This window comes from Mytilus californianus, unplaced genomic scaffold (genome assembly GCF_021869535.1).
Source record: "Mytilus californianus isolate M0D057914Y unplaced genomic scaffold, xbMytCali1.0.p SCAF_4, whole genome shotgun sequence".
NCBI lineage: Eukaryota > Metazoa > Mollusca > Bivalvia > Mytilida > Mytilidae > Mytilus > Mytilus californianus.
The window spans coordinates 5,453,500-5,466,247 of NW_026262690.1; the positions used below are offsets into that span (position 1 = coordinate 5,453,500).

The 12,748-nt window shown below is 32.7% G+C and overlaps 1 protein-coding gene across 15 annotated transcripts in view; it reads right to left on the reverse strand.

Moving 5' to 3' along the window:
- Positions 1-12,748, reverse strand: part of LOC127737328 (inositol 1,4,5-trisphosphate receptor type 3-like) — a 178,312-nt gene that overhangs the window by 113,055 nt on the left and 52,509 nt on the right. For all 15 annotated transcript variants that reach the window (XM_052247929.1, XM_052247920.1, XM_052247925.1 and 12 more), the window contains exons 4-6: positions 11,774-11,860; positions 6,783-6,860; positions 582-662 (exon numbers count right to left, since the gene is read on the reverse strand). In XM_052247929.1, coding sequence (XP_052103889.1) covers positions 582-662; positions 6,783-6,860; positions 11,774-11,860 — 246 coding nt within the window. The remainder of the gene's footprint in view (positions 1-581; positions 663-6,782; positions 6,861-11,773; positions 11,861-12,748) is intronic.

Here is a 12,748-nt window from a genome sequence, read left to right on the forward strand (position 1 = left end):
AATTTCAGCAGTCCTTGTCTGTAGGCACTTATACCTTGTTAAATACCATATTGAATGCTCAAAATGTCCATTTTTGTTGAACAGGTGTTGTCGTATTGCTGTATCATTTATGTAACCCTAACCGTATTGCTGTATCATTTATGTTACCCTAACCGTATTGCTGTATCATTTATGTAACCCTAACCTTATTGCTGTATCATTTATGTCACCCTAACCGTATTGCTTATCATTTATGTCACCCTATCCGTATTGCTGTATCATTTATGTTACCCAAACTGTATTGCTGTATCATTTATGTTACCCTAACTGTATTGCTGTATCATTTATGTTACCCTAACTGTATTGCTGTATCATTTATGTTACCCTAACCGTATTACTGTATCATTTATGTTAACATTTCCTTTAGTGGTACTTTTTTTTTTTTTTTTTTAATGATTATTTTTGTATTTTGAGTATACATGTACCTGAATGGTATTCCTTCAATCTTTTTAATCTTTCAAAACAAGCAGAACACTTCTGCATATACATTTGACTATAGTATTCAGAACACATCAGATCACAAATTAGTTAACAATACCTACCACATCTCCTTCAGCTTTGACCTTGTACCTGGGCATGATTTTAAACTGGCAATGTTTGGCATTACTTTCCAACAACTCAACCTAATTAAAAGAAAATATTTGGCATTACTTTCTATCTACTCAACCTATTAAAATGAAAATGTTTTGCACTTCATTCCATTGCCACAACCTAATAAATAGAAAATAGTTCTTTCTAGTAAAAAAAACATTGCCACCTTTAGATCCCTTTTTGTTTTGAATGGTTAGTGTTTAATTGAAGTCAAACCACTTCTGTTATCTAATATATCAAATTACATCTGAAAAATCCATGGAACTGTAAAGTTGCTCCAGATGCTATCTCTTGATCTAAAAAAAAGCTTCTGTCCCAAGTTTCATAAAATTCCTTGAAGATTTGACAAAGTTATTGATGTCTAAAATTCTTTAATCACAGAGAGCTTTGATGATGACAAAGCAGACAATGGAATATAGGATGGCTATGGCTATGTCTCACCTTCATAACCAACTTTTATGGCAGGTGAAACAAAAAAGAGACAACAAATAAAATTCTGTATAAGCATTAATCAATATTTTACATCTCTTATAGTTAGTCTTATTTTTGAGTTTTTTTTAAGTCAACCTTACAAACCTTATTATTGTTTTCAAATGTCCAACGAATCTTGTTAACCAATATTTTAGTAGTAAAAAATATGAACAGTAGGAGATTAGGTCACCAAATAAAAATATTTAGCAGAAAATAACTTATTCCTGCGAATACCTGTTCAATACAATTTACCAGTAGTTTTTTTTTCATCAGACATAAATATCTTACATTACATAAAAAAAATCTTTTTTCAGGTGGTATCAGATCAAAAGAATTTTTTCAAAAGGATAAAAGTACATATTGAAGAAAGTCATGGGAAAGTGTTTTTATTGCTGTTCTTCATCCTGTCATTCTATAGAAGGTCTTCAACACAGTCAATCTTTAAAGTCAAGACACTATACATAGCATGCTAACATGCCATGAACTCAGTTTATATTATTATGTACTATATACAACACTTTTTGTAATGACTGCTGTCAGATGTAACATATAAATACAGATGTAAACCTATTAGAATAAAACATGAGATGTATGATAATCTATATTTCTTTTCCTGTTACCAGTCTTACAAATCAATATCTAAGTGAATAGATTCATTGTTCAAAATATTTCATCTGTCATATTCTATTAGTCTGCTTGTTACAAGCTAATTTTAACAATGAAGTGGTGATGATTATCAAAATTATGTAGATCCTAAAACATTTCATTATTTTTCACACAATTTTTGAAGTTTTAGAATAATTAAGAAGAATAGGGCATAGTTAAGATCTAACTAAGAATCTACTTCATAAATCTAATATTTTCCAATTTGAAGTCTATATGTTGTATCCCTTTACTAAGCAACAGTTTAATAACCCTATTCTGGCACAGGTAGGGGGTAATTCAGGACATTCTGTAATATTTATAAATTCTGAAAATATTGTAAATTAAATAATTAACTGTTGACACAGAGATATGTCCTGCCAGTGTGAAAACTTTGGAAATGACTGAGGGGAAGGAGCAAAATAATCACAATGAAAATGAGATGTGCCAATGCTGATACAACTTCCTACCAAATGTCATTGAATGAGATGTGCCAATGCTGATACAACTTCCTACCAAATGTCATTGAATGAGATTTGCCAATGCTGATACAACTTCCTACCAAATGTCATTGAATGAGATGTGCCATTGCTGATACAACTTCCTACCAAATGTCATTGAATGAGATTTGACAATGCTGATACAACTTCCTACCAAATGTCATTGAATGAGATTTGCCAATGCTGATACAACTTCCTACCAAATGTCATTGAATGAGATTTGACAATGCTGTTACAACTTCCTACCAAATGTCATTGAATGAGATTTGCCAATGCTGATATAACTTCCTACCAAATGTCATTGAATGAGATGTGCCAATGCTGATACAACTTCCTACCAAATGTCATTGAAAGAGATGTGCCAATGCTGATACAACTTCCTACCAAATGTCATTGAATGAGATGTGCCATTGCTGATACAACTTCCTACCAAATGTCATTGAATGAGATTTGACAATGCTGATACAACTTCCTACCAAATGTCATTGAATGAGATTTGCCAATGCTGATACAACTTCCTACCAAATGTCATTGAATGAGATGTGCCATTGCTGATACAACTTCCTACCAAATGTCATTGAATGAGATGTGCCAATGCTGATATAACTTCCTACCAAATGTCATTGAATGAGATGTGCCAATGCTGATACAACTTCCTACCAAATGTCATTGAATGAGATGTGCCAATGCTGATACAACTTCCTACCAAATATCATTGAATGAGATGTGCCAATGCTGATACAAATTCCTACCAAATGTCATTGACCTATCATTACAAATTCCCCTTAAACTGACCTTATTGCAAACTTCAACAATTATTGATGACTCCATCAACATCACTCAAAAAAGGCCAGCCTTGGTATTGATTGCAGACTTTGTGTTGTCACTGTTAACCTGTCTGGATGCTAGATATCTAAAGATTGACACATTGTACAGACACTTATATATTGTTCAAGGCCATAGATAAACCTATTACTATCTTTATGTGTCCTTGGGTTGCTGCCTCATTAACATATAGCCACATCTTTTATTTATCATGAGTTCTAAATAATTTTCCAGTGATATGGGAATCACATTTCCAGTTGTATGGGAATCCCATTTTCTAGTGTCATGGGAATCACATTTTTGAGTGGTATGGGAATCCCATTTTCCAGTGGTGTGAGAATCACATTTTTAAGTGGTATGGGAATCAAATTTTCCAGTGGTATGGAATCACATTTTCCTTAGTGATGTACATGTTGTTTGAAATAAATAATTAGTATTATTTACAATAAAAATAAGTAGATGTGGTATGATTGTCAACAACTATCCACCAGAAACCAAATGAAATGGATGAAAGCAACTATAGGTTACTGTACAGCCAGTCAAATATATATATCATATAGATGAAAGTCGTGTGAAAGCTAAAGAAAAACATTTTGTAGATGTTAAAATTATATTATTTCAATTTCAAACTTCAGGTTAGCTAAAACTTCTTATTTAAACAATATGTATGTATATATTTATTGAGTCTATTGACTACAGTTTATTTATTCATGACATTCAGGTTTATATGGAATATTTGAATTCATTGTCCATACAAACTAGTTATTTCATTCCTTTACCAACTTAAACTTGATTTAGTTTTACAATGAGTCGATAATGTCTACTTAATTTTTTATGAGGATTGCGTAAGGCCATCATCTGTTGATCTACAAAGCCGATCACTGCTGGGGTAGATTGACACTAATTATTTAATTTTGTCACCTTTTACTTCTATCTCTTGATTATGAGGACCTTCATGGCAACAATCCTAACTGATTATTTAAATACCTCAAACAGCACTATTATCTAAACTCATCCATATATAGCTAATGGCATTTCTCTTATCTAAATCCTTTTAGAATAAAACATATCTAAATCTATCATATAACTTATCTGATTTTATCATTTGGTTTTTAAGCCAAACTGTGAAGTTTTGGCATACAATATTTAGGTGGTCTAATTTTATAACTTGCCAAAATATGCATCTGTCTTTTCAAAAGTCGGCCAAAGCTGTTAATTGTAACATATGTGATTGCAAGTAAAACTTTTTTGGTTCTTATACCTACTTGAGTTTAAACTTTTTGGCTATGAGTGTTCCTGATGAAGGTAATTCCAGAAAAGCGCCTCAAATGCATTAAATTTACACTGTATTATTTTCATTATCACTCTGTCCACCATAACATTTCAGTTACAAGCATTTTACAGGCAGTCACATGTTTGAGGTCACTGTGCAAGTATCCCAGGATTCTATATTTGACCAGTATTTTATGGTCTACAGCCGCCCCCCCCTAATTGAGGTACATATATAATTAATGCATAGGTTTTTTTTCATGTTATGGAAGGAAACATCAACTTGATCTGTAGCTCACAATTATAAATCTACATATCAAGATTCAACTTAATTTTATTTTTTTTAAACAACAGAGAAGTACAGTTTTGATTATTTAGATATATGAAGATGTGGTATGAGTGCCAGTGGTGTGAGAATCACATTTTTAAGTGGTATGGGAATCAAATTTTCCAGTGGTATGGAATCACATTTTCCTTAGTGATGTACATGTTGTTTGAAATAAATAATTAGTATTATTTACAATAAAAATAAGTAGATGTGGTATGATTGTCAACAACTATCCACCAGAAACCAAATGAAATGGATGAAAGCAACTATAGGTTACTGTACAGCCAGTCAAATATATATATCATATAGATGAAAGTCGTGTGAAAGCTAAAGAAAAACATTTTGTAGATGTTAAAATTATATTATTTCAATTTCAAACTTCAGGTTAGCTAAAACTTCTTATTTAAACAATATGTATGTATATATTTATTGAGTCTATTGACTACAGTTTATTTATTCATGACATTCAGGTTTATATGGAATATTTGAATTCATTGTCCATACAAACTAGTTATTTCATTCCTTTACCAACTTAAACTTGATTTAGTTTTACAATGAGTCTATAATGTCTACTTAATTTTTTATGAGGATTGCGTAAGGCCATCATGATCACTGCTGGGGTAGATTGACACTAATTATTTAGTGCATTAAATTTACACTGTATTATTTTCATTATCACTCTGTCCACCATAACATTTCAGTTACAAGCATTTTACAGGCAGTCACATGTTTGAGGTCACTGTGCAAGTATCCCAGGATTCTATATTTGACCAGTATTTTATGGTCTACAGCCGCCCCCCCCCCCCCCCCCCCTAATTGAGGTACATATACAATTAATGCATAGGTTTTTTTTCATGTTATGGAAGGAAACATCAACTTGATCTGTAGCTCACAATTATAAATCTACATATCAAGATTCAACTTAATTTTATTTTTTTTAATCAACAGAGAAGTACAGTTTTGATTATTTAGATATATGAAGATGTGGTATGAGTGCCAATGAGACAACTATGATATTTGTTTTTAATTCAAACGTCCATAAAGAAAGCCAAAACTTGATCTGTAATTACCTATACATTATTGACTTCAATTTAATTTTTAGGTAATAAACAGACAGACAGAAGACTGAGTGATAGGGGCATAAATATTATTCAAAAATAATGAAACTTTAAAACCAAATAAGTTTCTATGTTAAAATTTATGAAGTAAAAATTAAAGGTGAGATTATCAAATACCAAAACAACCTCTTAACCTTTTTAAAAATCAACAACTATGAACTCAATATATTTGTCAGTTACTTTGATATCGGATGACAGTTTAATGATTTAAATCATTGATTCATATTCAATATAAACAAAGCTGATAGTACATTCTTTGACACAGAAAAGCATTAATATTGATGCTCACCGTATCAAAATACAAATATCAATAAAAAATCAGGATCCATATTCTAATATTATCATATGGTAGTTATTGATATATAATGTGCTCTAAAATATTACCAATGCCTAAACAATCTTAATTATTTAAACAGTCATTATCATTTTTATGAATATTAAAACTGTTATTTGATCACATTATGGTATAAGTTTACAGGTATCATGATATTGGAACTTTGGAACTTATTTTAACTTTACAAGGGTCAGTTGTTTATAAATGAACAATTTTTTCCAGACCTTTATTACTACCCATGATGCATCCGTTATGTTGGAATGTAAAAACTCTTTTAAAAGTTGACCAGGAAGTAGGAACAAACAGACAAAATGTCATATTCCTTTCATCAAACTGATCCTGTGAGGCTATATAATTTATTCATATTCAACATTCAACAAAGTGTTATGAACTTTAGTTAACAATAAAGAACACCAACAGTAATATGTTGAAAGTTGGAGTTAACAGTTGGTTTAACAACAGAGATTTGAGAGATTTTTTGTTTAATGGAAATAGTTTTTAAATTATAAGTAACACAGTTTACAAGACCAATTGGTTTGATGTGGTTTTGTCTTTCTGTAAAGCTAATGTTTAGACTAAGGTCACCCATTTGAATTTCATCGATGTTCAGATAAAGAGCATTATTCTAAAGGACTTCAACTAACTTTTGTTAATCAAATACTTACAGCCATGTTGTTACTCTCTGTTGATGATGTTTTTGTGGTGCTAACATGGATATATTTCTGTGTAAATGTGTGTTGTAACTGTAAAATATATCATACAAATCTTTACAATCAACACATAAAAAGCAATGCAGTTATCAATCTTTTGAATATTTATAAGAATGTTGATGTATAATATTAAAACCAATTTTCATATAAAAATAAAGCATTGTTTTATATTATTGCATATATACATATATACATATGGCCTTCGGCTGTTGTCTGCTCTATGGTCGGGTCGTTGTCTCTTTGACACATTCCCCATTTCCATTCTCAATTTTACATATTCATATTTCATTCCTTGCTGAAGATTTCGCAAAAAAGAACTCTTCCTTTCTCACTGTTTTTGTCATACTGTTCAGATTTCAGACAGGCTTAACATATACATGTGTTTTGAAATTATCTTTTGTTAATACTTGTGCTTTTTTATCTTTCAAAATTTTGAATAATATTATATTTAATCTTTATGCGTAAAATTGTCATAAAATATTCCATATGGTTCACCTTTTATCTTTTCTTTTTAAAGTAATGCATCACATCATCGGAGTCCCAGGGCAAAAGGAACTTAACACCAAAGCAGAAACTTATTTTCTTGCAAAAAATGGTCAAATCTATTTTAATTTTAAAAAGATCTGAATCAACCGAAATCCTACTTTTTTCAGATGAAACTTGTCAATCTATTCAAGCAAGCTATTTCAACTAAGCAACATTGATTTCAATATGTAACATTTTTTAACATGAACAGTTGTAAATATTGGGTTTGGTTATAATTCAAAGATGTGCTGTCATGATTAAGTGAGAGGAATGAGAAATTTTTACTCTTCAATGAAATGTTTTTTTACTGTTTTATTTGACGATTACTAATACCCATGAACAAAACTGAGAAACTAACAGAAAAGAGTGGAAACAAAAAAAAAATATTTTAGAATAAACAATTGACCTGAATAAAAAATTGCTCATTTCATACAAGTACTTTGATAGTCAGCTGATTATCAGGTAACCAGATATCACCAAAACAAACATTTAAATCCTTTATTCCATAGAGTCACGATTCTTTTTGTTGAACTTAATTGTCTATTAAATATCTTGATGTATAATGACCCTTCTACAAGTTGAATTAATTGATTTTGCATTTAAGGTTGGATAGTATATGATAAGAAAAAGGTTATATGTTGGCAGTTATTCATTTAAATACTAAGCATAGTATTTTTTTAAGCTGCCATCAAATATATGTAAAACATATTTACATATACATAACTTGTTTACCTCTACATTTAAACAGTTATCGGATTTTCTTAATCTCCATAAATTATTTCTAATGCTTTTGTAAACTTTTAGTATACATCTTATCTGATTTTATACAATTTCACAACTATCTGTAAAAAACAGATTCAGTAATTAAAAGTTCACACAGGTTTGAGTAAGATATCGCATGGATTTGAGTTCTGCAAGACAGAAAATTATATATTCATTTAGAAAAAGTGTGACTAAAGGAATTTGTTCCACCAAAACTAAATATACAAATTTGTGTGAAAAAAACAGATATTTACAATAAGCATATTTGTAAGAGAAAACATCTAAAAACTAGAGAGCCTGTATTGCTCAGCTGGCATTTTTGCATAAAACTGACTATTTGTCTTGAATGGAAACTGGAGGATACAGTATATATGCTCTTTCTGATTATTTTTGCCAGACCAAGTTTCTATTTATCAATTATGGTTTTAAATATAACAATCAAATAGATTGCTATGCCAAAATGAGAAATTAAATTGCAGTCACAAAGTGTCATTGTGGTATGATAGTCAAAATATGGGAAAAGTCCTACAACTCCCAATAAAATAGTTGGAACAAAATGACAGTAAAATATGGTTAAAGCATGATAGCTTTCTGTTTAAAGGTCACAGAGAAGTTGCAATCACAGGGTTTTGTCACAATACTAAAAAAAAGAGTCAAAGTTCCATAACTCCTGTAAAAATGGTAGAATCAAAATGACAGCATGATATGGTCAACAATACTTCAGCAAATGGTCAAAGTCCCATTACTCCCAAATGGTGGTACAATATGGTCAACTACACATGAAGGCAAACAATCCTACCAAGTATTAGAGTTTTCTGTAAAACTGTCTCTGAGAAATTGCATTCACAAGGTGTTTTTAAGATACTAAAAAAATGGTCGAAGTCCCATAAATTCTGTAAAAATGGTTTGATCAAAATAACAGTATAATATAGTCAGCTACACATGATGGCAAAAAATCCAACCAAGTATGAAAGCTTTCTGTAAAATGGTCACAGACAAGTTGCTTTCTCAACATCAGTGTCCCAAAGTCCTGTAAAAATTGTCGAAACAAAATTACAGAAAATATGGGCAAATGCACATGAATGACAATAAACCAAACAATTATGAGAGCTTTCTGTAAAACAGGCTCAGAGGAGTTGCATTCACAAGGTGTCATTACTTAAACTAGAGGCTCTCAAGAGCCTGTGTCGCTCACCTGACTCTACTTTGGTTTTAGAAATCATGTAAAGATAGATAAAAATCATAACAGATACCCAAATAATGATTGAGGCCAAATTTTGATTAATATTGGTCCCGTTATTTAATAAAATATCCTGGTGGCCATCTTGAACAGTAAATCGACAACAAAGTAACAACACTTGGTCAGCACTTCATAAGGAACATTCATGCCATGTTTGGTTTCATTCCATTCAGTGGTACTCTAAAAGAAGACATTTGTATGTATTTCCCATAGGGTCCTATGTTAAACTAAGCCCCCCCCCCCTAGCGGCCATCTTGGATGATGGATCGACTGCAAAGTAACAACACTTGGTCAGCAACTCATAAGGAACATTCATGCAATGTTTGGTTCAATTCCATTCAGTGGTTCTCTAAAAGAAGACAATTGTATGTATTTCCCATAGGGTCCTATGTTAAACTAAGTCCCCCGCTGTCAGCCATCTTGGATGATGGATCGGCTACAAAGTAACAACACTTGGTCAGCATCTCATAAGGAAGATTCATGCCATGTTTGGTTTCATTCCATTCAGTGGTTCTCTAAAAGATGACATTTGTATGTATTTCCCATAGGTCCTTTGTTAAACTAAGTCCCCTGCTGTCGGCCATCTTGGATGATGGACTGACTGCAAAGTAACAACACTTGGTCAGTACCTCATAAGGAGCATTCATGCCATGTTTGGTTTCATTCCATTCAGTGGTTCTCTAAAAGAAGACATTTGTATGTATTTCCCATAGGTCCTTTGTTAAACTAAGTCCCCTGCTGTCAGCCATCTTTGATGATGGACCGACTGCAAAGTAACAACACTTGGTCAGCACCTCATAAGGAACATTCATGCCATGTTTGGTTTCTTTCCATTCAGTGGTTCTCTAAAAGAAGACATTTGTATGTATTTCCCATAGGGTCCTATGTTAAACTAAGTCCCCCGCTGGCGGCCATCTTGGATGATGGATCGGCTACAAAGTAACAACACTTGGTCAGAACCTCATAAGGGACATTCATGCCATGTTTGGTTTCATTCCATTCAGTGGTTCTCTAAAAGAAGACATTTGTATGTATTTCCCATAGGGTCCTATGTTAAACTGAGTCCCCTGCTGGCGGCCATCTTGGATGATGGACCGACTGCAAAGTAACAACACTTGGTCAGCATCTCAGAAGGAACATTCATGCCATGTTTGGTTCCATTCCAGTCAGTGGTTCTCTAAAAGAAGACATTTTTATGTATTTCCCATAGGGTCCTATGTTAAACTAAGTCCCCCGCTGGCGGCCATCTTGGATGATGGATCAGCTACAAAGTAACAACACTTGGTCAGCACCTCATAAGGAACATTCATGCCATGTTTGGTTTCATTCCATTCAGTGGTTCTCTAAAAGAAGACATTTGTATGTATTTCCCATAGGGTCCTATGTTAAACTAAGTTCCCCGATGGCGGCCATCTTGGATGATGGATCGGCTACAAAGTAACAACACATGGTCAGCACCTCATAAGGAACATTCATGCCATGTTTGGTTTTATTCCATTCAGTGGTTCTCTAAAAGAAGTCATTTGTATGCATTTCCCATAGGGTCCTATGTTAAACTAAGTCCCCCGCTGGCAGCCATCTTGGATGATGGATCGGCTACAAAGTAACAACACTTGGTGAGCACCTCATAAGGAACATTCATGCCATGTTTGGTTTCATTCCATTCAGTGGTTCTCTAAAAGAAGTCATTTGTATGCATTTCCCATAGGGTCCTATGTTAAACTAAGTCCCCCACTGGCGGCCATCTTGGATGATGGATCGGCTACAAAGTAACAACACTTGGTCAGCACCTCATAAGGAACATTCATGCCATGTTTGGTTTCATTCCATTCAGTGGTTCTCTAGAAGAAGTTCAAAATGTAAAAAGTTAACGCCGACGACGGACGACGACGGACGACGCCGGACGACGACGGACGACGCCGGACAACGGACGACGGACGCCAAGTGATGAGAAAAGCTCACTTGGCCCTTCGGGCCAGGTGAGCTAAAAATGGTCCCATATTTCACATAAAAATTGTCAAATTAAACTGACGATATAACATGGTCAAGAAAATATGACGACTAAAAATTCTACCAAATATGAAAGGGAAGAAGATTTTTGTAAAAGTAAAAGGATGAATGACGGACAATGATGGACATGAGACTACAGATGCCAAGGTGTGCTAAAGATGACTGTTACTAATTTTGTAGTGTTTTGAGGACAATAAATTATGTAATCAACATCTTTTAATGGTTAAAAATATGCTTTGCACAATCTTAAGTATTTAACAGATGAAAAAGTTATCAATATCCTGTTTCCGTTTCATTAAATGTGAATAAGGGATGGGTCTCAGTACATTTACATTAACACAAGTACTGACACATCCTAGCCTTGAACAAAGCAGATACAATGATCCAATGTTATGTGATTTTACCGTACCTGTATAACTTGTCCATAAACCACTTTTTTGCCTTGCTGTCTTTTTTGTTCCAGGTTATTGTCATCATTTTCAGAGTCTGCAGCAAGCTGTGAAAATAAATGAAGAAACTATTGACCAATAAACCATAACGTTACATTAAAGTATAAATACAGAAGGACAAGATGGAAACTAGGTAGGCTATCAATTAGATTTAAATGTTACATATGAAATATTTATTGAAAAAAGATGTAATTAGCATTGAATATGGTGTGCATGTCATATGTTCACATTTCTGTCTCGTCTGAAATCTTGTCAGAGGTTGTCTTTTCCTGTAAAATCTTTAAATTTCTCCCTCATTTTGATGGCCACTCTTTGATAGTCTCTGTAAAATTTATTCACAAATTTTTTAATCAGGGAAGGATTTAAGGCTTGACGTATTGAAGAGGCACAGGAAGACCATATGTTTTTTGTTCTTTTTTGTGTTTAGTTGCTGTCTTATTGCCATTTACCCAACATCTCTCTTTATTCATATGATGAGCATAAATTGTTTTGTAAAAAAGTTCTAAAAACCTTAGTTGTAGTGAGACCTGTCAGACAGGTAGGTATGGTTACACTGTCAGGTATGTTCCTTCTCAGAACACCTGTCTAGCTCATGCTTGCTATTTTGTAACAATTATTCCTAATAACAGAAGAAACTGTTTCAATTTATTTTATCAGAACTCAAAGCTTAGAAAAAATGAATTTTAATTGAGTGATGTAATGTTGAAACTAGCAGTTACAAAATCCAACACCTTACTCCATTATTTAACATAAAAATATCACCAAGCGATCACCTTCACAAAAGTTACGACTAAAAGCAGAGTTTTAAGTATTTTATCAATATTTTAAAACCTCCTTTGTCGATGAAGAATCAAATTAAAATAATCATTGAACTTCTGTACTTAAACCTATTTTTTCTTCTTGACAAAAAATGTAGTTATTGAATTTCTGTACTT